At 39.7% G+C, this 20742-nt stretch overlaps 1 protein-coding gene across 3 annotated transcripts in view; it reads left to right on the top strand.

The window, feature by feature from the left end:
- SLC1A2 (solute carrier family 1 member 2) overlaps positions 1 to 20742 on the top strand; it is a 105465-nt gene that overhangs the window by 60912 nt on the left and 23811 nt on the right. For all 3 annotated transcript variants that reach the window (XM_076344368.1, XM_076344366.1, XM_076344367.1), the window contains exons 2-7: positions 6115 to 6254; positions 8004 to 8156; positions 8801 to 9051; positions 12508 to 12676; positions 15688 to 15814; positions 18635 to 18868. In XM_076344368.1, the coding sequence (XP_076200483.1) occupies positions 6125 to 6254; positions 8004 to 8156; positions 8801 to 9051; positions 12508 to 12676; positions 15688 to 15814; positions 18635 to 18868 (1064 nt within the window). In that variant the 5' untranslated portion in view covers positions 6115 to 6124. The remainder of the gene's footprint in view (positions 1 to 6114; positions 6255 to 8003; positions 8157 to 8800; positions 9052 to 12507; positions 12677 to 15687; positions 15815 to 18634; positions 18869 to 20742) is intronic.

Genomic DNA, 20742 nt, shown 5'->3' with positions numbered 1-20742 from the left:
GAAGCTCAGCAGCTGTTGTCTTGATATAATTAATTTAAGCAGCAGACAATTCTATTTCAAACTAGAAGTTTCTTGGTAAGCTGATGCTTGAGCTCTAATTTCACAAGAGTTGTGGCAGGCAGTCTGGACTCCTCACATCCAGCTAGGGAAATCCCTCTTGTCCTGGTGATGTTCCTAATTTTTTCTAGTCACTTGTCTTTTATCTAGCAGCCAGACTAGACCCTTTCCTACATATGGGATAGGAGTAAGCTGATTGTGTGGAGTGCAGCAGATCCATACTCCCCCCCCCTGTCATGAACACAGCACATGATCCTGAATCATCGGTGTTACACTGTCTCTCCAGGGAAGGGGGAAGAGATACAACCCTGATCCAAGCCTTGCTGCTAACAAATGTCTTTCAGGGCAGATTAAGCTCTCATTTACCCCCATGCAATTCCACTGATTGCTAGGACAAGTTCTGTCAGGGAGGATTCACCAAAATTACTATGCACCAAACTTCCTGATACCATTTTTGCCATCACTTTTCAGCTGTGACTGCATTTGAACCACCTGTCTCAATATTAGGTGGTTGGCAAGAAGACACCTGAGGTCAAGAAAGCTAGTTCAACTTTCTACTGCCTCCCCCTCCTTTTTTTTTTCCCTGAAGAAGGCCAGTCCTCCTAGGAACAACTGAACAAGTACTGACATTTATGCCTGCTGTTTACTCGTTGCTTCAGAAGAGAGTGGTGTTTGGTTTGATGGCAAACATCTAGCTCAAGAGATGTTCTGAACTGAAACTTAAGCCAGTCTGTCCAAGGTTGTTTTCTCAAGAATAACTCTTGCTACCTAGATTGAAGTAATTGCTACAAAACATGAACTGGTGCTTTATTAATGGTATTCCAGGAAGAAAATGCTATTTCCCTAAATCCTTCCTAATATTTTGCTGAAACCCTGAGTCTCTACTAAATAACCCTTAATAAACCCCCAAGAGCTATTTTGCAAGGTCCCAAAAATATGATTATCCTCATTCTGTTGTCCTACTCTAAAACAGCCATTTGCTATGCTAACAAGAACCTCTCCTCTAAACAGCTCGCTATCCCTCCCCCCCCAAACCTAAAGACCAAATTAATCTCTAGGCAGTGCTAACCAAAGCAGACTTTTATATTGAGAATTACCTGCTTGATTAATTGACACAGCTGAAATACCTTATACAGATTAAACACGGTCTCTGCTAATTTACTCTGCCCACAGCATCTGTTTTCATTAGCCTTGTTATGATCTTTGCCTACATTTTTCATTGAGATGAAAGATTATTTTTTCCCTCTAGTCTCTTCTCTAGGTTTATGCCAAGCTGGGTAAGTATTTGGGAGATGCAGAGTTCTTTCCCCATAACTGACTGAAAATAAGAGGGTATTGTCACTCAAGCACTGTGTACATTGTTAACCCTTAACTTTTGTGAGGAAAGGAGTTATATTTGATAACCAAGGAAAAGAAGCAAACAGTTTTTCCAACCTTTTAGGCCTAGAAACTTCAGTGGGAATACGAGAAAGAAGGAAGCAGTTGAAAAGAAATAGAACAGCAGACCTTCCCAGAGGAAGGTAAAATAAAACCTAAGAAAAATGCTTGGAGGAAATAGGAACAAAAAATCCCAGGGACCTTGGTGTTTTAATAAATTGTTTTCCTGCATTTTGACACCATTATGCATAGCAACCAGCAAGAGAAACAGACTACAGCTTAAAAGTTGCAGATAAATAGATTATCTGATATAGCACTGTATATCTCACATGCAAAACTAACTGTAAATATTTAGATAATCTAAAATCAAGCGCTTATGGACAGCACAAATAATTTTTCTTGTACCTTGCGCATACTGTGGGGATGAGGGACAGTGGAAAGAGCAAGTACCTAACTTCTTGATTATTCAGGCAAGAGGTTGCATCTTTGCTTAAAAGGCAGTAAAATTGCAGTTTAATTCTGATACTCATTTCTATTAATGCACTTAGATATTGCCTTGGCAGAGTAGGGCGTATTTGAAGTCGGTGAAAATACAGATTATGTTCACTTTGAGAGACTTCTGTACTCTCCTAAGGTGAATAAAAATCAAATCTCCTGGGCTCAAAGGAGTTCCTCTCCTTTTCTGGGGATGAGTGCTGCCTCAAAAGGGAGAAGGATAGGTGACACTGGGCTAGGCAGAAGATCATACTCAATCATTCAAAAGCCACCACATATGTCTAGCTCTTGGTATGTGCTGTTTCATGTGACTACATATTTTCCAATATTTGGTTCATTTTTTTATAAGTCCTGTCAATGTTTTCAAGTGCCTGTAGTTGGCAGAAAATATTATCTTCTTTGAAGGTCTCAGTTCTTACAGTTCTCTGTGGGCCTATTTTGAGGCTTGGCTGTTTGGCTGCTTGTCACTATGACATATGAAAATAATGAGCAGAATTAATTTATATTATCATGTTCTGGCTTCAGTGAAGTTAGACTAAAGGAGGTTTTGGTCTGATGGGTTTCAGACGAGCATTCAGAATGCTTCGTTTGTTTGAATAGCCATAGAAGCTCAGCGCAGTGGAACAATGATTTGTTTGACCAAGGTAATAATTTGCATGTTTGAAGGATCACAGCTGCTAAAATGCATTCTGCACTGTTTTGTGATACTTGCCTATGTACAGAGGTACCACTAACATAGAGATTATATTAGCAGTGTTCAGTTGTGTAGGAGGGGCTCATGTTGCTGGTACACTGCTGGCTTTGCATTTGAGACCCAGCACTGCCCATGAGTTGGGGTACAGTCAAGTTCCAATCTGTCATGCATTAATTTTTTCCTCCAGCAAGAAAATCTGAAGCACAAGAAAGCCTTATACATATTTAAGTTCCTTCCCTGTGTGCTTTAACATGGCACTGTGGCCTTCATGGTGTGGAGAAAGCTGTGCATGTGAGCGTGCACTAATGTCAGTGACAGACAGCAGAGAAGTAGGACAGATCCAGGGGGATCCGTTCCATAAGGGCCCAGATTCTGTCCTAACTTACATCTGTGCATCTTCCATTGACTTCAACAGGAACTTCGTGCAGTTATCTCATTATGTGACTGCAGGTTTTAGGTGCAAAAAGTTCTGCATTCTTCTGGAGCTAAATATCATTTACAAGATGCAAATAGAAGCACAAAAACAGCACAAGGAGGGTGACTCAGTCCATAAGAGAAAAGTTCATTTCCATGATTCAGAGGTCAAACACATTTTCATCTTCTAGTAATTGGATAGAAAATTTCTGGTGCAAAATATTGTTTTTTCATGTGCTACACAAGAAGCTTCTCTTATCCTTCGCAGAAGGTTTTTATTTCATTATTGTTTCCCCTCCTCTCCCCCCCGCAACATACTCAAAAGCCTGGAACAATACTTTGTCTCTGTTCTGGTGATAAAAATCTCATTGCTAAGAGCAGTGCTAACAGTGCAAATGCTTAGATTATTATCCTTTGTGGTACCGTTTTTCATGTGATGATATTCATCTGTCAGCGCTTTTTGTAACAGATCTGCATGGTTAGCATATTTTAGTATTGGGTCTTTTTCTTTAAAAACCCCATACCTATCATAGTTTCAGTCCATGCTGAAGGTTCACTTACAATCTTGAAGAGCTGGAGAGTGTAAACCCCATATTTTGCACTTGAGGGAAGCACACAATATGGTACTACGTTCCTGGAAATTTAGGAATGTCCTTTAAGAGTTTGTGTCTTCATTTCTTTCTCTTCTCAGAGGGTATTTGGATATCTACATTTTACGTGGCTGAACTTTTGAAGATGGTTGCTATCATGTAAAAGCTCTGTGTTGTTTGACCTCTCAAGCGGGGCTGGCTTCAGTTCACTTGGGGTATAATCCCGAAGCTGTGGGAGTAGGTCCACCATCCCCTCCCTTCATGAACCTTTGTTTGTATGCTGACCAGACTTGGAGTGGAAGGGGGATCTGGCCAGCAAACACCATGCTGTCACTTAGAAATGGATGGGAATAGAAATAAGGCTTGAATACAAGAGCAGGACCAGAGGTCTGCTTCTGCTTGGGAGGATTATTTCAGCAGTGGTGTCAGGGGAATGATATGCTTCCATTGTCTGTGAATTAGAGAAAAGGCCCACAGCTGAGGAAGCAGATATTTGTGAGGTGGCTTTCCTTTGGACAGTATGAAGCTATAGACATGGTGTCAGGTGGGAAAGGGTCCAGGAAACCAGACTAAGCCTAGCCCAAAGCAAAAATCCTAGAAAGACATACAACATCATCAAGTGCTTCTGTTTACTGATCCATTCCAGTTCTGCCTCATTATTTGCTAATGGAAGAGCCTCTAAGGTTTTCTTTTGAATTACTTTCAGCTGTCCATATTTCAAAGTTTCAGAGGAATATATAATCAACCTATAGTGAATAATAGGTCTAAACAAGTTATACATTCATGTTCAGACTGCAAGTGAAACTAGATGTAATGCCCAGTTGCAAGGTTTGGATCCCAAGTTCCTTGATTTTGTGGCACGCTTCCACCAGTGATTTCATGGCTTTGTGGCCCATGTGCATGAAAACTGCAGACACTGTCTCATCCTTCTCATAATTCCTCAAATAACTGCTATGCACATTATCCCCTGGCTAATCCTTATGCATCTCTGATACTTGCATTCATAAGTCTTCAAGAAGTAGGCATGCCTCACGATTAAGCTGTCAGAATGTGCACTGATATTCTTGTTTGTTATTCCATCAGCAGCAGTACATTTCACTGCAACCACTGTTGTAAAACATTTAAAAAGGTACACAATAAAAATTACAGCATTTGGAGGAGTTTTCCCCCTTAAAAAAAAGAGTACCCTTTAATGCATTTTCTGCTGGTTCTACTTTTTTAATGTATTGGAAAGAAATGTCGTTTCACTGAAAGGGAAGATCATGCAACTATTTGCATCAAAATGACTGAATTCTTATTGCAGGTCTAATCGTAACTTTCTGTTGAGAAACTTTATGAAGACAACAAGCTGCTATACTGTATATAACAAAAAGGTGTTTTGATTCCCTGGAAATGGTTTAGTACTGAGAACATCAAAACTTTGTATATCTTTTTAGACCTGTTTTAGGTCTGTAGACCTAGTCTACTGTTGTAGAGGAAGATTTGGTTTCCTTTTTCTAAAATCTTGTCCTAATCTGGCATAAGACCAGATCTCAAAATACATATTTTCTTGATAATAAAAAATTTGTTCTTCACCTACTTCTCATATTTAAGTAGACAGCCTTAACTTTTAGGGAAACTGTATGTTTTATTTGTAGTAGTATTTTTAGGTTTTTTTCAGGTACATTTTAATATTTTGTATATAAAAAGGGAGTCTATTGCTAATGATTTCTTAGGCACTGAGAAAGTTAGAGGCATGGCTTTCAAAGTCCTGCGCTCATGTGCATATCACTTACTCAAATATAAACCAGAGTTAGTAAAAAAACTTTTTCCTCTAAACACTGCCAATTCAATGAAACCAAAGGTTTTCTTGGGGAATGCATAGTTTTCTGACTAATTTTCAGTGGCAGCTGTTCAAGTCTCATTAGAACCAAGTCAAAAAAGATTCTTTTGACCTCAGCATTCTGATTATATTAAAATACAATGTTAATGTTGAAATGAAACATTTTGGGAAGATTAAGCAAAATATTCTGGAATGCTTTGTTTTGCAAATAAATCCTCATTTTTAAACTCTTTTCCTGAATTGGAATTAAATAAGGTATTAAAATCTGCATTTTCCTGCTAATAGAAACTTTGTTCTTCAGCCATCTCTCCTACTTAAGTAGACAGCCATGATCTTTGGGGAAACCAAATTTTCCAGCTCAAGACCAATAGTTTAGTCCATGAAACAGTTGGGATGATGTGTCCAGTGGATTAATTCTGTTTACATCTCCACTGTTTGAGAGATAACCGCAAAAAATACCTTAAAGGCTACACTTTTAGAAGGACAAACCATTCCCATTTCAGAGACTTCTTCAGAGCAGTAAATATACAGTGTTTGTTAAATGTGGGAAGTGATGGAATATGCATCAGATTCCCCAGTTATATATGATGGAAGTAATCCAGACTTTCCTCTCACTTTTGGCATCTTGTGCTATAACTTTTACTTGATTTCATTTTTTATTCTAGTGCCAACAATATGCCTAAGCAAGTAGAAGTGCGTATGCATGAAAGTCATTTAAGTCCAGTGGAGCACAGTTCCAGGAACATATGTGTGCAGTTCTGCCAGTCGCTCCACAGGAATCTGCTCCTGACTCTTACTGTATTCGGTAAGCTACATCTGCTAGTCTGGACATTCTGTGTGTATCTGTATTTGTTCATGCAGTACCACAGACAGAGTCTGTGGTCATCAGCTCTTCCAGCTGAACAGCCAGAGAGTAAATAGGATGACCATAGGCATTGTCACTTTAGTTCAGGTGTGCAGGGTATTACTGACACAACACAGAGCAAATCCGCACCACTGAGATACATTCTATATCTAGTTTTAGAATGGAGTGTGATCTAAGTCCCAAGGCCAGTCAGGCCGATGTTGTTCAGTAGAACTAAATGCACTACACACTTTTTTCCTCTCAGTTATTTGAAAAAAGACAAAAACTTTTCAAAATTTCCTTTCCTTCATCTTTTATCTCTCAGTTCATGCTCCACTGCTTTTAAGGTTTGTCCCCCTCTCTGTAGCGGTAAGCCAGCGCTCCATGATCTCATCCTGAATATTGCTTCTGGCTTTAGCAGCTTCCCAATATGGAACAGTTTGACATTTTATTGTGGTGCACTGGCTCTTTGCCTGTTTCTTTTTCACTGAAAGCCTAACAGCCAAATGCAGCAAATTCATAGACATACTCTATTTTGTTATTGTTTGAAAGACCAGCTGCAGCTGGTCTTGAGCTGCAGATTTCACATTCATATTTTTCAGCCCTCAATACCCATATTGCTGAAGAGTTTAGACAGTATTTGCTTTGAATCATCTTTAGAAGGTGCCTGATGCAGCTCCAGAAAAAGTTTTAAACACACATATATTTTCCATTGTATCAAACTGATACTTCAAAGAGTCATAGTTGCTGCAAATCACAACTCAGGCTTTACTGTCAAGTTTTATTACACTTGAGACTTGGGCTTGGGATCAGGAAAACAAAGGCATCCTGGATGTAAACATGAAATATTTATTCACAAAGACCATGTTATGAAAGTAAACATGGCCTTTTTTTCCCCCCAGACTGTTTTAACAGCCTCAATCCTGAGAGAAGGGTTTAGGTGTTATCACTGTACAAATCTAAATAAGTGATGAAGGGATTGTTTGTGATTTGAGAATGTTAGCGCAAAGAGAAGAGAAGGATGCAGACCATCAAAGGGAGGGAGTAATAAATGAGTACTGAGAATCAACTTTTCTTCAATGATAGGTGCAGTATTCCAGATCAGGCACTCCCCTCCAAAACTGCCCAAATGAAATTTGAATCTGTTTTCCTCACAAGACTATTCTAGCTTTCCTGTAGGGTTTTTCTTAGGCTGTAAAATAGCTACTCATGCTGACCTTGTTTTCAAGTGGTACCATTCTTATGTTGAGAACTAGATGTCATACTCTGACGAGCTGGGTCCTAACCCTGGCTCTTCTGTCAGTTCAGTATGGCTTTATATAAATCAGCTCACCTCTTGGTGCTTCAATTTTGCCAGCTGTAGAATGATGATATGAATTATATTTGACTATCCTTCAATGTATTGCAAGGCCTACACAGTATTAGTAAACCTCAATAACGTTGTTTGCAGCTAATTTGTATTTGCAGAAGCAGAATAGTACATTAGGTGTAAGCTCAGCATCAGGACCACTTCTCTTTAATCATGAGATACATGGTAAGCGTGTTACAGCCTTGTATTAATCAGAAGGCTAAGCCTTCCAAAATCTGTCTCTGTACCAAAAATCAGCTGCCTTGTGTAACCGTTTTTCTTCCAGGCTGTTCTTCTGGGTAATCAATGCGCATTCAGGTATATTTATGTTACTTGCCTGCTCTCTTTTATTCTTCTTCCAGGTGTCATCCTGGGTGCACTGTGTGGGGGTCTTCTTCGTCTAGCAACACCTATTGACCCTGACATCATCATGTTAATAGCCTTCCCAGGAGATATACTTATGAGGATGCTAAAAATGCTGATCCTCCCTTTAATTATCTCCAGTTTAATCACAGGTAAGATCTATTAGCCATAAATACTTTAAGATGCTTGCTACAGATATCACCTGGTTTGCTTTTTGTGACGTAGGAAGAATAATAGTATGATCCTGTCAGGGATTTTGCAGTTGCAGTGTGTATTTCAGAGTTAATTTCTGATTAACTTCATTGGTTTTAATACGTAGATGCTCCAGTGAATTTATTTTCAAGCACATGCACACATACTACCTTCATGAGCGTCAGAAATTTCTTAACATGCTGTTTCACCTAATTCCTGGACTGGACCTTGCAAATAAGATGGCATGACACTAGTGAGCCTAGCCTTCTTAAACCTGTGGTGTCAGCCAGACCATGACCAGTTTGCAGCAATCAAGGGCAAAGGGTGGTATGATATCTTCTCTATTTTTTAATGCCTCCTCTGCAATTAGATGGAATCTTAAATGGTTCTCTTCAAATTAGTAGAAGCAGACATTGTTCACGTAAGAATTGGAGGGAGAAGTTTCAGTAATCTATCTAGTGGTGTGAATTTCACAAGGATAAAAGTAGGTACCTGTAGGCAGTCATTAAACTTTGCAAATTATAAAGGATTTTATCTGATGATTATTGAATTGGATATTGAGTCTCAATATATTTGTTTGTTTCTTAAAATAAAACACCTGCAGGACTGTCTGGTTTAGATGCTAAAGCAAGTGGCCGATTGGGTACAAGAGCCATGGTCTACTACATGTCCACCACTATTATTGCTGCTGTGCTGGGTGTGATTTTGGTTTTAGCCATCCATCCAGGGAATCCGAAACTCAAGAAACAGCTTGGTCAAGGGAAGAAGAATGATGAAGTATCTAGTCTGGATGCTTTCTTGGATCTGGTCCGAAACCTGTTCCCTGAAAATCTAGTCCAAGCATGCTTTCAGCAGGTAAATTCTTCTACTCCTTGGTAGTATTTTTTACATCTTTCACTTACCAGGGATGTCTGTAGAGTTAATGTAATTGTTTAGGTGAATGACAGAAATGATGATGCAAAGAGAAATACAGGTCTTAAGTCTTGAGCAGGTAACTGAAAGAACATTATTTATAGCTGCTTTGTTTTATGTTGTAGTTATTTAAATTAATAGATTCTTTTAAAGAAGATGATTTTTAGTTTGTTATTAATTAATTCTAATTTTTTTCCTCACTTTTTATACAATGAATGCTGGCTTGGGGCTGAACAGCTTATGAATTATGGGATCTTTCACCCAGGTTGAATTTGATCTTGGTTGTTAGTTACAGAGCTGATGGTTCTGCAATGCCCTGTTTGTAATAGATGGATGATCTTCATTCTAACTGGTTGCCAGTGGAAGTGTACCCCAAAACCCAACCTCTCATAACTTCTATTGCTGTACTAGAGTCCAGACTAGGTGGGGATAATACTGTCAAGTGGCTGACCCACCTACAGGTGGCTCCATCAGGCCAGGTTTGAAGCATGCTGGGAAAGAAGGATGCTTGCACCATGAGTTTCTTGCTCTGTAGGTAGATAATTTTGTCTAAAAGCTTTTCACCAATGCTAATCAAAACAGCTTCACTTCGAGGGGTAAAATAAATGAAAAATGCATGCTTCCTAATTTCTGCTAAAGCCTATTTCTTGTATGTAAGCTGCTTTTTCCTACAACTAAATTGTTTGGCAATAATGCAGACTTTTTTTTTTTGTTTGTTTGATGGAACAGGGTTTGTTACCAAACCTGTTCTTAAGTGTTCCTATGTGAAATGGCATGATGGCTGGAGCTGTGGTTATGGCCAAAGAATAAAGTGAAGAGGGGAAAGGGAGAAGAAGCCATGGGGGTGGAAGAATAGAGGGCAACCTAAGCTGCCAAAAGGGCTTGGATTGCTTCACTTCTATGGACTTCCACATAAAAACACATAGTCCTTGGGGGTTTAAAGAAAGAACATTCTCAAATTTCCAAATCATCATGGGAATGTCAGTCATGTGGTCAAACTGTGGGTGGCTAAACATCACATGTAATGTGAAATGTATTTTTGCAAAATTGAGTGAGGGGAAAGCAGGGTGCTTATTGTTTTTTCTTCTTTCCCTCGTCTGAACTGTGGAAGAGAGGAGAATTAAATTTCTGGTCAGTTGAAAGTGGTCAAATATCTCGACAAAGGGACAAAAAGTGGGAGAAAGAAGAACTAAGCTACCCATGTCAGATAGTTTTCTTGGAACCTTAATATTGCTTTTTCAGTGTGTGTAATATCAATGTTCAGGTCACTTCACTAGTTATGGATCACCAATTCCATTGATTGATTTTAAACTTAGTCAAAAAAGCTACTGAGCTTTTTGGCTTTCCAATGTTTAAATTTTGTCAGATTCCAAACTAATTGCCAGTGAAAGCCTCTGCCACAAAGCCACCTTTCATTTACAAAGTAAGTCACACTCCTTTCCAGATGGAACTTGTGCCTTCTATTAGCCCTTAACTCCTCAGTAAGGAGTTAGGCTTTACTTGTTTCTCTCTGTATTTAGGAGGAAAATTAGCTGCTTTTAATGGTGTCAGCATTATTTTCTCCTCCTACATTTATACAGACTATCTCCATGAGTATTCAGTGTTTCCAGGTTGCCTTAGGAGGAAGCAATTTTTTGCAGAAATCCTGTGAAGAATGATTTTGAAGGGTGCACAGCAATGGTACTGTGTAGCCGTGGTCTGTGGGGGAGTTTTACATGCCTTCCCTTGTGACCAGGCAGAAAGCAATGAAGGGATTCACTTGCAATTTTGAGACAGTTCATTTGCAAACTGAACTCTGAACCATCATGGGATTTCAATATCTCTTGAATTTTTGTATGGTCCACAAGAAAGTCTTAATTTATAATGAAAACTGCTATTCCAGCAGAGACTTAAGATCTTACGTGCCATGAAAGAGAATGGAACTATCATCTATAAATATGACTGTGACATTTAAATGATTTTCTGGCCTCAGATGTTGTTGTCAGAATCTAAACTTGATGTTAGGCTCAGCATTTTTAGTGACTGTGGCCTTGTGCAAAGAAGGGCTGAGGACCTTTGACTTAAGTGACTGTAGTGGAATTTGTGAGTGTGTAGAGTCTAATGTTTTAATTTCTGTGACTCTGTTCTTAGATTCTGGATACCTCACATAAAAAATACTGTGTTGACAACATCCCTCAGATAAAATTTAACTCTGAAAAAAATGTAAATGTGCAGAAATGTTGGGTTGTTTCAGGACAACTGAAGAATTTCTCATACAAAGCTATGTAGGTTTTCTGTCTACATCCCCCTCTCTAGATTTAGACAGCAGGTTTTGAAAGGAGAGATGTAAGGTATTTTAAAACTAATCTGGATCATCATCCACAGTACTACAATGTCCATCTCAACAGGAAAGACGTGCAAATGTTCTTTGAAAGGCTAATGCACCATTTCTGATGCCTTGCTCAAACATGTTTCTAGGAACAAGGAAAGTAGGGACCAGATGGGAAACCATGGTAAACCAGTCATAGCTTCCTAACCATTTTGCCTGTCCCAGAGCCATGAAAAAGTGGGAAAGGCTCAAGGTGTGAAGTGGGAGGAAAACTTCCCTTCTAAAAGCAGCAAGTCACAGATCTCTCTTTTTCCACTCCCTGCTCCCTTTTTTCCTAGCCATAAACTCAAGCCCATTTCTCCCCCTACCATTCCTTCTCAGGAAGGAATTTCCCTTGACCCTGCCTTTATGTGCCAGGAGGAGTCCAGATCCATTCAGAAGCTGATGTCTTCTTTTTTGAGGTGGTCAGTTTTGATTTAATAGGTATCTAGCAGCTTTGATAATTTTTCTGTTATCTGTCACTCACGATATTTTAATTAGAGAGCTCAGGGGACTGTGTGTATTCCATTTTGAGCTCTCGTAGTCACCAAGTGAAGTGTTGGAAATGTTCTAAGTTTTTGATTCAAGTTAACCATCAAACTACGATAACTTGATGGGCAGACCATCCTGAATAACAAGCCTTACCGCAGAGTTGCTGCTGTGACTGATCTTAGAGGTGCCTGCCTTTGGTGCTAAATAAATGGTATCAACATGTAACATACAATCTGTGAAGCACCATTTGTGAACCATCTGGACAAAGGGGCTAACTATCTTTAAAATGTTACATCGTACTGGTAAGGAACAAGTATTTGCCATACTTTTCACACTAGTGTCATGAGGAAGACTCCCAGGACTTTGTGACGCTTGGAACTATTGAAAAACAAATGTTTTTGGAAGAGGGGGTAAGAGGTTGCGGAATGCATGTCTAATCCTTTAAAAATATAGTTCCCTGGAATTTCAAATGAAGACTTTTTAATTATTATTTCCTGATCTCCCATATGGATTACATTCAGTCTGTTTCCATTCTCATCCTCCCTTTTTATTGCCTTCAGATCCAAACTGTCACCAAGAAAGTGCTGGTGCCACCACCCATTGAAGAACCACCTAATGTCACTGACTCTGCTTTTGCTATGATGAATGAGACAGTGCGTGAAGCACCACCAGAAGCCCAGCTGGTCATTAAGAAGGGACTTGAATTTAAGGATGGCATGAATGTCCTGGGTAGGAAAACCTTTTGCCTGTCAAATATGTACATCATATGTATGACACAGCTTTTGGCTGTGACTGGGTAGCCAGTGTTGTCTGATCTGCTCTTCAGTGCAAATTTAGTCTCCCCAAATAATCATCAAATGTTATCTTCTACTGGTTGCCCATTGGTCTCTGAGGTGAAAATCTAATGGTCTTACTAGAAATATGACTGTATCACAGAAACGATCAAGGGAATTATTCTGGATTGGCAGCTTTGCAGGTATTAATTGGAGTACAGTGGGGAAGCATGTAGGAGATACCCAAAATATCCTTTCATCCTAGAAGTAGCCTACCTGGACTACTGCTAACGCATATTGGCAAAACAGTATGGGGGAGAGCTTCAAGAGCCAGTGCTTTATCCACCCCCTGATGAATTTGAGCTCAGTTGTTTCCAGTAGGTGTCTCAGGCACGCTGAACTAGAATTTGGCTTGAGGCAGAGCCTGAAGTGAGAGGTGGGGTGTGAACCGCACCCACCCAAGAAAAATCACAGAGAGGCTTGACACATCTCTGAGTCACAACTCGCTCCTTCTTTCATCTTGGCTGCTGACCTTTACCAGCTGTGAATTATGAACAACTGCTTGTCTGGACAACCCAGCAAGTGGGGGTGGTACGAAGGCTTTACCTATCTCCCACCCCCTCCTGAAGCACCTGTTCAGACTGGGGCGGGGGCGGGGGGGAACGAAAAGTTGCCACACCACTTCTATTTTCTCCTCTGTGCCTAAACTCACTGTTTTGTCAGCCCAGAGAGGAGTGCTCCTCCTTCACCTTCTTACTTTCTGGATGTGGGTGAAGTCAGTCACAAATTAGCCCTCAGCTTGTAGCCTCATTGGCATGCCTACACTTGAAGATACACATGCTCTGTGGCAGCATGTCCACAGGGCTGAGGCTGACACCTGTGTTTATAGGTGTTTTCCTCAAAGTGGGACAGTATGTGGCAGTACCTGAACCACTGCTTTATCTTACCACTAGGCCATCACTTTTTAGGGGCAAATGGCCCCTTACAGACTCTTTACAGCTGATGAGCTGCTTCTGCTGACACAGTGGCTGCTGTGCCTGCAGAGCTTCTCCAGGTGTTGGTGAGTTGTTTGGCAGTGGCTGCTTTGCTTAGACGTAGGGGAGATAGCACCAGTAAGCTGATCAGAGATGATTTGTTTCTCTGCAAAGCAGACTGCTCTACAGGAGCCAGGAGCCACTGTATTCTGCCTTCCTCCACGGCTCCTCCTTCCATTCAAGATCTGTGGGCAAAGAAGCCACTTTCTTTCACAGCTGCAAACTGGCATTTTGCACCCTGCGTGAGGCAGCAGCTCATTGCTCATGCTGTTACCCTCACCTGCTTTTTTCTCTCCTGGAGCTCTGCTTATGCATTAAAATGAAACAGTATTTCTAATGTGAGATGCATTACATTTAGTGCTGGACTTGTTTTGTGCAAGCTCTGTCATGGATAAGAAAAGAGCTAGAAGGCTTGAATACAATTCCTGCAGAAAGGAAATACACAGTTTAGATGGGGGATTTGCTGTAGTATTTTGACCAATGACTCTCAAATGTTGCAGAGTTTTTTGGTTTGGTGTGGTTTGGTTTTGAATGAAGAAGTGAAAATGTTGGGGAATTGCCATCCAGCTTGCATAAACTGTACAAGCCAGGCAAATTCCTGCAAATATGAACCAACTTGACTCTTATGACTAATGTAGCAACTCATTTGGAATTAATGAACAAAACCACCTACTAACATTTTCTGATGCGGAGTCTGAATTCCAGGAAGTTACTTGGTCTTCGACTGAAAAGCTTTTCATCATTTCTCTATGCTCTGCAGCACACAAATATACACTTCACTTCCCTATTCAAGTGACTCAACAAAGATAGCTTGGTGCTAAAGAATGACTTTATATCCAGGAGATTGGATTAAAAAATAAAAAATAAAAAAGTCTGGTTGCTAAACCCAGTGTGAGGATATGGGACAGCCTGTCTTTTACCAGAGTACTGGTAGCTGAAATTCCCTTCTCTTGAATGCTTTTGTGTCCTGATGGGTTTTTCCATAGGAATTTCCCAGCTGAGTTCACACATTTGTTAAATACTGAACTCATATCATGACTGAAAGTTTAGCCTCAAAGGGTGGCTGAAGAGTCAAACCATCTATCAGTATCAGTTAATAATCCCACTCTGGACACTGAAAATTGCTGGATGGTAAAGGTTAGCATTGGAGACACAGCTCCAAAGTAATACATGACAGATGCACTCAGTTGGTTTTTCACACTGATAGTCCAATACTCCAGACTTTCACACCTTAGCACTTAAATTTAGGAGCCAAATGTTACTTGAATTGAATTCTGTGATTATGTATCCACTGATAGCCGGTTTCAGTGAGGTTAATCTGTTTAATGGGAGTTCTGTGGTTTAGCTTAAAGTACAATACCCACCTTCTCCTCCCCCCCGCCACCTTCTTCATTTAACTGGAATACTCCTGGCCTGCAAAAGTTATGGTCTTGGGCCGCTTTTGCCTTTCCCTGTACTCCAGGACTGACTAGTCTGTAGGTTGAATCTGTCAAGGGACTTTTGTGAAGCTTGAGAAAAACGCTCTTGGTCTCTAGTTACTGTTTTAGCAACAAAGAAGAGTCATGATATGGTGCTGTGTTGCCTCTCCCATTTGCCAGGGGCTATGAGGTTTCTAACAAACAGTTGCATGGCACTGAGAAGACTATGGTATAGGTATTGTTTTGATGATCGGATCAATTCAGGAAAAAAGAAAATAACATAGTTGGGCCATGAAATTGGAATTTAGTAAAATATTGAAGAATGAAAGATGTTCTGAATATGATCATGAAAGTTGAGAATGAGTCCATATTAAAAAGTCCCAAGAGATGTGTAATACACTGTAGTTCTGAAAACTGGATTAGCAGGTAGTATCAAGACATTGACTAAGTGCAAAAACTTCCTAAAAAACATGGTTTTACTTGCTTTTTTTTGTCTTGCAATTTTTTCCCAATAGGTTTGATAGGATTCTTTATTGCTTTTGGCATTGCTATGGGGAAAATGGGAGAACAGGCCAAGATGATGGTGGATTTCTTCAACATCCTGAATGAGATTGTAATGAAGTTAGTAACTATGATCATGTGGTAAGTTTGAAGTTCTAACTTCTAGAACAAAAAAAGATTTAAAAAAGGTCATAAAACCCTAATATAGCATATAGTGACCACAGTTTGTTAGTAAACAATGTAATTAAATGGTTCATTTTTTAAAGCCTTGACAGGTATGTTAGAACCACAGCAGCATTATTTCTATTTGGTGAGGATTATTTAGGACCCAATTTGAAATATTTCTGAAGATATTCTGTTCTTTGTTTACTGAAATCCAAGACATGCAGGTACCAGCAAAGGCCTTCAAACGCCACATTGATTATGGAAGTTCATTACATAGAAGGACACCTAAGCAAGCAAGAACACCCCACATAAGAACATCCAAATCTTCCTGGGAGGTTAGCATAATCCCAGGGTATTACCTAGGAGGTATAATTACAAAGATGCCTGGAGACACGCTTTATTCACTGTCTTCTGTAGTAAAAATACTTTATCACCAAATAAAATTCCAGTGGTTTTCAGTGATGTGTAGTCCCTCCACCCGTAGTTTCTGCAGAATCTGTGTCTTACAACCTCGCCGCAATGGGGTCACTGAAAGGTATCTGTCCTGTTTTTGAAGTATACCCATTCGTAATAATGGAGCCTGGCTTGTTTTCAAGGGAGTGACTTTACCCAATTAAGACTGAGGCCTTGTTTACATTTCTGGAAGGAGATTCACTTTTTTTTTTTGAGATGTTTCTTCCTAGGGCTTCCCCAGAGCTATTTGTATGCAGTGCCAAGCGCGGCCATATCACACAAAACCAGTTTTTCAGAACATAAAAATGCATTGCTACATTTGGCATTGTACTACCGTGTTTCGTATCTCCTAGGTCTTTGAGAGCAGAAATAGCCACTCCAGTACAACACACGTATCATGGCTCGTTGCTCCCTGTGATTCCCTGGTGTCCCTGGAAGTTATTTCCTGAGTTACAAGGCTGCAGTATGCCTCTTCTCTGAGGTTCTGGATGGACACAGTTTATAGAAAAGGGAGCAGGGTGCCTGAAGTGTCTCTTCAGCATCATCAGCGTTTCAAAGGGAGACTGTTATGCAAGAGTGATGCAGATAGCAACAGCGATGTGGAAATGTGTAGAACAAAAGAAAGAACTTCAAGCAATGACTTTGCATTCCTGTTATGCTTCTGGTTTTCTGTAGATGATCTTGCTGCATAAAAACACAGTTGTTTTTATTCACAAAGCCCTACTGCTTTCAATAGTTATTGTAACCTTGACTCTATAGAGAGACGGTGACTATACTCTCATAACACTCCAAGAGCTAGAATTTACTCTTACTTCATTTAGCCCTAGTTGGTACACCCAAGACTTAATACCTTGCCTACAGTATAAATTTTCTCTAGTAGTCAGTGTTGCAATGGCAGGAAATCATTCAAGTTTCAAGAAATTCACTGTAAAAATTTTTTTTTCTACTGATGTGCTTTTTATTTCTCTTTTCATGAGAAAGGAGATTGATGTTGGGAATTCCACTTGTTCATCTCTGTCTAGAATTTTTAAAAAACCGTTGTGGCCAGAAGCAGGTTTTTTTATGTGTGTTTATAAAGACAAATGCACTTCTTTATGCAGAGTTACATTTTGTTTGGTTTATGATTTCTCTGCACTGAGAGCTGTAACTCCCATGGCAACTCCAGACTGTCAGGAGCGTGGCATTGCTACACAAACATAAAACAAATCAGACATCTGGCTCTGACACCATGTAGTTCTTTATAAGAAATATGCTTCGTCAAGTTCATTGAAACATGGCTTTTTATGATAACTGGTGTAACAGCTGACCTTGCATTTCAAGTGACTGAGGGCTTTCCAGGTTTTGGGCACATTGCTTGAGAGACCATGAGATGTTTCTTACAGAAAACATGAAGCACTTTTATTCTGAAAGTCGGTTTCCTTTGTATTGTCTTTAATTAAGCATCCAAATCACTAATCACTTTTGAAAATATACATTACCATTTATTTTCAGAGAGGCATTGTTTACTGTTTCTCCACGTTACACACATTACTTTCTCCCAGCTTAAGTTTTATAAAACAGATAGAGAAAGTGAATGTCACTTAAAATTGTGTAATATACTAACCTTTACCAGTGCAGGTATAAATATTGTCTTCTATCCATGCATTTTCAGGCATTTTTCACTATAGCTGATTGATTATTACATTTTTTAAATAATATCCATTCATTTCAATTTTTTTTATTACCAAACTGTGCTACCGTTATCATCCTATTTAAAAGTTCCATTTATGCCATCAGGGAATCACATGACTGAGGTGGCAAAAACCCTACCCTAAGTAAGAAAAGCACATAATTAATGAAGAATCCATAAACTAAAAAGCATTTGTCCAAATTATTGAAAGAACATAATGGAAACTTTTGCAGCCTTCAAGATAAAAGCAATTCATTTAAACAAATATTTTAACTGAAGCAAATAATGCAACTCCCTGAAACCAGATAAGCAATGCATTGTAAAAGTTATGTATTAAGAACAAATGCTACACCACTCTTCCTAATGAGCAAAGCCTTTGTAACATTATAGTATTCTTGTACGATGTTATTCCAGGATCAAAGACTGTTCAGGAAATGCATATTCCATTCAATGGGATGGAATAAAATTAAGTAGATGGGGAATTTGCTGGAGATGGCCATTATTTTTTAAAAAGATGTGAAAGCTCTCCATTCAATTTCCATCAATTCCTAATCTGCATCGCAGTGTTGAGCCTGAGAGCCCCCTACTCTTCTCCAGTCTATACTCTATTGAGCACAATTTTTATGACTACGCTGCAAAGACTAGTTCTGTCTATGCTTGTTCTCTTTCTCCAGGTATTCCCCTTTGGGCATTGCTTGCCTCATCTGTGGAAAAATCATTGCAATCAAGGACTTAGAAGTAGTTGCTAGACAACTTGGCATGTACATGGTCACTGTGATTGTGGGTCTTCTCATCCATGGAGGGATCTTCCTGCCTCTGCTCTACTTTGTGATAACAAGGAAAAGCCCATTTTCATTCCTTGCTGGGATTTTCCAGGCATGGATCACAGCACTGGGCACAGCTTCCAGGTACACATGAGAAATAACAGCTTGCTTTATTTTTTAGCAGATTGTTAGCTGCTGTTTAGACATAATGCATCTGCTGTTCTGACCTTCACTGCAAAATCATTTTATGCCATTGAATAAAAACTATTTTTAATCCAGCCATGTTGTGGCATAAAGATGTTATTTATTTAATAAAAATAACCACACGCCTTTGGGATTTTTTTGAGAGGTTGTACAGCCAACTGCAGAGAGCTGGGAGACCCACTTTTTCTTTTCTTTTCTGGTGTTGGCCAAATGACTTGTGCAAATTGTGTTACCTCTGTACTTGTTTCCTCAACTAGGAAACAGTGATAATTCTATTTATTTTGAAAGCAATTTAAGACCAGTCTCATTGCATTGGGGAAAAAAAAATAAACAGTGCTAGGTTTCAAGAAAGAAATGAAAAAACCCTCTCATTTTATTCTTTCATCCATTTTGGCAGGGTAAGGGGACTTCATTGAAGAGCTGAGCATTTTAGACTTGTTGCTAATGCACAGAACAGATGCAACAAAGTGTGTAGGCAACTCAGCTCGGTAATAAATTGATGCTTTGCATTGGGGCAGTCAGAGATCTTGTGTTGAAAATATTTTTCAGTTTTAAAGTGTTTTTCTTCAATAAGTGTTTTATTTTTGAAGAAAATTAAATCTTCCGTTTTAATTAAAAAGGTGAAAACAAAAAAGCCTAGTTCAAAATTGACCATCAGAAAACTGAGCAGTCTTGATTTCAGGAATGTCTTGAGAGAACTGTAATTCATCTGCCTCTTTGGGTCAACCCAAACCACTCTGCTGAATAACTTCTCCCCTGATTAACAGGGGAGGGAGACCTTAAGGTCTTAAGGGGGACCTTAGTGATGTGCATGAATATCTGATGGGACAGTGTAGAGAAGATGAAGCGAGACTTCTCAGTGGTGCCCAGTGACAGGATGAGAGGCAGTGGGCACAAACTGAAACACAAGAAAAATCTTTTTACTGTGATTTACTGTGATGGTGCTTGAATGCTGGCACAGGTTGCCCAGAGGAGTTGTGGAGTCTCCATCCCTGGAGATACACAAAACCTGTCTGGGCATGGTCCTGGGCAACCTACCCTAGCTGCCCCTGCCTTGAGCAAGGTGCTTGGAATAGAGGACCTCCAGAGGTGCCTTTCAACCTCAACAATTCTGTGGTTCTGTGATAAACAACGAGGGATTATAGGAGAGAGAGTCTGGCCAGGAGTTTCACTAAACCACAATTTCCGTAAGGCTTTTGTTCGTTGAAGCATTCGAGTTTCCACTTAGATTTCCAATACAAAATTTACAGTGTCCATACACAACATTTGTGGGGTTTTTTTTAGTGAAAAGTGAGGTAATGTTTTTCTGCTGGAGTAGCAAAGTGGAAAATTGTAGAGGATTCTAAGTGATTCCAGCGTATGGATTTACCTGGATACTAGCTTTACCACCTGACTGCTATCCAGATCAGAATTACTGGCTAAACAGAAGTGGACCAGTCTGTAGCACCACAGACAAGTGACCACATGACAACAATCACCATCATATGGTCTAACCTGGTACCTCTGGACGTTGCAAATGCTTCCTATTCAGGGACCTATTAAAGCTCTTTGGCCAGGCTGAGGAACCATGGAAGGCATCTACATATTGTGCTCTGCTAATAAAGAAACCTTGTCTCCATGGCCTGCCCATCTGTCCTTGCTCATGGTGGCAGAACTGAAGGGGGAAGATATTTGCATAGTCCCTGCCTGCTGAGCCCGCTGGGGTCCATTGCAACAATGGTAGGTCATGGCTGGTACACACCTTGTGCTGGTGATCTGATTTGTAACAGTAAAGGTAAGGTGGGACTTGTATTTCTGAAGAAAAAGAACCTTAT

This window comes from Aptenodytes patagonicus, chromosome 7 (assembly GCF_965638725.1).
Source record: "Aptenodytes patagonicus chromosome 7, bAptPat1.pri.cur, whole genome shotgun sequence".
In the NCBI taxonomy this organism is placed as follows: Eukaryota; Metazoa; Chordata; class Aves; order Sphenisciformes; family Spheniscidae; genus Aptenodytes; species Aptenodytes patagonicus.
This window is presented reverse-complemented; position numbering and strand designations above follow the sequence as displayed.